This window comes from Vitis riparia, chromosome 18 (genome assembly GCF_004353265.1).
Source record: "Vitis riparia cultivar Riparia Gloire de Montpellier isolate 1030 chromosome 18, EGFV_Vit.rip_1.0, whole genome shotgun sequence".
NCBI lineage: Eukaryota > Viridiplantae > Streptophyta > Magnoliopsida > Vitales > Vitaceae > Vitis > Vitis riparia.
In genome coordinates, this window is record NC_048448.1 from 24609754 (window position 1) to 24613223 (window position 3470).

At 46.7% G+C, this 3470-nt stretch overlaps 1 protein-coding gene across 1 annotated transcript; it reads right to left on the bottom strand.

Moving 5' to 3' along the window:
- Positions 1-352: 352 nt before the first annotated feature.
- On the bottom strand, positions 353-2700 carry LOC117905973 (F-box protein SKIP2-like). Its single transcript, XM_034818878.1, has one exon. The coding sequence runs from the start codon at positions 2229-2231 to the stop codon at positions 603-605; it is 1629 nt and encodes a 542-aa protein (XP_034674769.1). The 5' UTR covers positions 2232-2700; the 3' UTR covers positions 353-602.
- Between the last annotated feature and the right edge of the window lie 770 nt (positions 2701-3470).

The following is a 3470-nucleotide window of genomic DNA, read 5'->3' on the forward strand; positions in this document are numbered from 1 at the left end:
TGAAATGTAAGATGTCATTGTCGGTTTTGCTCAAACCCAGAGAGTTTCCCGAATTCTTAATTAGCAAATGAATTAATAAATATTTTAGGTTATTAGGGGGAAAAGTCACGACGGGATGAAGAAAAGTTTTTAAAGATCGTATGAGATGAATAGAGATGTGAGAAAAAATGGGAGATATTGGTATAGGGTCTCGTGATTTCAGGTGTGGATACAAATAATAAGGAAATATGAGATGTTTCGGGAATCCAATAGTTGCATTTGGTTTTATCCTTTATAATATTCTTTATGGTATAATGAAAAGATTCGACATTGTTGACTGAATTATGTGTTAATTGTTTTATCTTTGTGTTCGTGGTCTTTAACATTGTTTGTATTAAAACTTGTGTGAGCATAAGAATAACAAATTCAATAAGCAGAAGGGTTGAGAAGATTTTGATGGGAACAAGTTCAATCTATACCACTTCTCAAAGCTGAACACTAAGCGTAGAAACCATGGAAAATGAGGGGAAATTTAAAGTGTAACAAAGCACTCCAATGGAAGTTGAATAACGAAACCAACAGAAATAGAAAGAAAAAGAAATTGATTCGAAGACATGAATCCATCATCTGGGAGCATGAATTGAAGAGGAACTCCTCCTACTGAGCTGCAGAGCATGCTCAAATTTAGACCTGAGTAAGAGTGCCCCTCTGCTGCTGCATACCACATTTGTGCTTGTGCTTGTGCTCGTGCTTGTACTCCTCCTCCTGCTGATTCGTCCCCCCCGAGTTCTCTCCCCTCCACCCCCTTCTACTCCACCACCACCTCCTCCTCCTCCTCCTCCGGCTGTCCCTGTTTCTTCCTCTGCCATCGCCATCCCTTCCTCAAATATCATTGATCCTGCATCAACTGAAACCACCACCGAACCCCTCTGCAGTCTCAATTGGGACACGCTTGCCTGTGTCACCCCCCTGCACCTCTTCACCTTCAACTTCACCAGGCTGGGGCATCCTTCCCCGACGGCTTTAACTCCCGTGTCGGAGATGGGGCAGTTCTTGATGCAGAGCTTCTTCAAGGCTGTGAATTTGGAAGCGATGACTGCCAGCTCTGAGTCCCCCACTGTGTCGGTATTGCAGATTGCCATCCGCTCTAGTACTGGGCAGTTGGAAGCAAACATATTGAAGGAGCCAACGGTCACCGGGATCCCCATTAGAACCACCTCTTGGAGGTTTGAGCATCTTGTTGCAATGGACAACACTCCATCGTCCCCGATCGTCCTGCTTCCGAACCTGCTCCACGCGTCGATATGCAGCTTTCTGAGCTTCTTGCAGGAGTTGGCAATGGCGGACACACCATCGTCCGTACAGTCGGAAGCCCTGCTCAGGTATAGAACTTCGAGGTCGGGGCAGGAGGCGGAGATGGCGACGAGGCCTGGGTCCCCCATTTGCACATTCTCCATCTGAATCTCGGAGACACTAGTGGCTCCTCCTTGTTGGAGGCTCTCAAGAAGCGGGTCCCAGTTGCCGGAGCTCCGGCAGACCACCAGGGCTTTGAGAGTCTTGGAGGCGGCGAGGAGAGGGATGAAGAGGCGAGCATTGTGGAGATCCTTGATGCAAAGGCGCTCCAGGCGGTGGGGGTGGTCGAAGGACAAGGGCACATTCTGGGCGTCCAGCTTGCGGAGGCGCTTGAGGGTGAGATCTTGAAGAGAAGGGCAGTTGGAGATGAGAGAAATGAGACCACCGGCGCCGAATCCGCAGGAGGCGAACGAGAGCTTCGTGAGGAGAAGAGGGCGGTGAAGGGAGAAGGCGTGGAGGCCTTCGTCGGTGACGTCGATGCAGCCCTTGAGTTTCAGCTTCTTGAGCGAAGCCAAGAGCGTCGGGATTCGAGACAGCGCCAGGTCGTCGATGCTCACAATCTTCCGAGAACATTTCAAAGACAGAACCGAAACGGAACTGAACCGACAAAGCAGCGCCGGGAGGAACGGCGACACGTCGGAGCGAGCAAGCAGAACCAGCCGCTGCCTCGATTTGGAATCCACCGCTCTCCACCTCCTGCACACCAGCGAGCACGTGTTCCGGTCATGGAAGCCCAGCTTCCCAAACACCCCCGCCAGGCACTCGTCCGGCAACCCCAATGTGAGGTCAGCATCACCACCACCAACACCACGCCACCTGCTGCTGCCGCTGCCCACCTCCACCTTCACCGAAATTTCAGCAGAAGCAAGAGCCGTGCAAGAAGAAGAGGCTTGCCCCATCTCCAGCGCGGCACCAGTCGTCCCTTGTGAAAAAAGTAAAAACAAGTAGAACAAATAGCCAAAGCCTAATCGTCAGAGGTCAAGGCAGCATTGCTTTCATCGATGGAAACCCATGATAAGCATGGACCCTTCTCCCCCATTTGGCATCGTCCCTCGCCCGATCCATTACCCGGTAGGATGGGAACACTCGTGCCTTGGGAACCCCCTTTTGCGCTCATAGCCTAGGGTCCACCGTCCACCCCCCTCTCATGTTGTCGCCTACTGTACTCTCCTGTGAGCCTCATGTCTCTTTTGCTTTTTTTTTTTCCTTTCTCTTTCTGCAGGACCAATCGGCCAATGTGGTTGGGGAGAGTGACGGAGTAATGGGAAATCCCTTCTTTAATTAACTGCTTCCCTTCTCCTTATCCTTTTCTTCCCGCTTCCTTGGCTCCTAGAATGTGTACATGGGAAACCAAAAGAAACTGCAAGATTAGGCCTTTGGGTCCTCTACACAAAAGGGGTTTTTCCAGCTTTTGTTATTGTTGGGGACAACTTTTCCACCCTTCCCCATTACTGTAATTATAAATCCCACACATGCTGAGGCGCACGTGGCTTCTTATTTTTGGGATTAGCTGCTGCTTCTGCCCTCTGCCCTCTGCCCACTGCCCATTCCAAGGGAGCATTATTATTATTATTATCTTTTTAATTTTTGGTTCAAAATTATCCATATTAAATGTGTCAACTTTGAACAATGTTTCAGGAGGACCCATCTATAATAATGGATGATAGATGAGTGCAAGTGAATTTTTTCCTTTTTCCTTTTTTTTTCTAAGATCCATTAGTGGGTTTGATATCTTTTAAATGATAATAATAAAACAATGCTATGTTGATGTTTAGCATCAATGCAGTCAATGCCATACTTTATTGAAAGGTAAAAACAATGATGGAATAGAAGATTTATTAGCTTTTTAAAATGTAGTCCTTCTGCATTTTTAGAATTGAATGTTGACAATTTAAAATATTAACTAAAAATATTACAATTGTTCATACAGTTGCTACTTGGGCGGGTTGATCCGAACTAATCCACACCCAATTTGATATTTGATTGAGTTTGGACGATTATTTTCAATACTTGATTGGGCTTGGATTAGGTTTTTTCAACTCGAATTTAATTTGAGTTAGACTTAAACCAAGGTTTGGACAACTCAAACTTAACTCGAACCTAATTTAATGTTTTAATAATAATTTTAGTGTATGTTA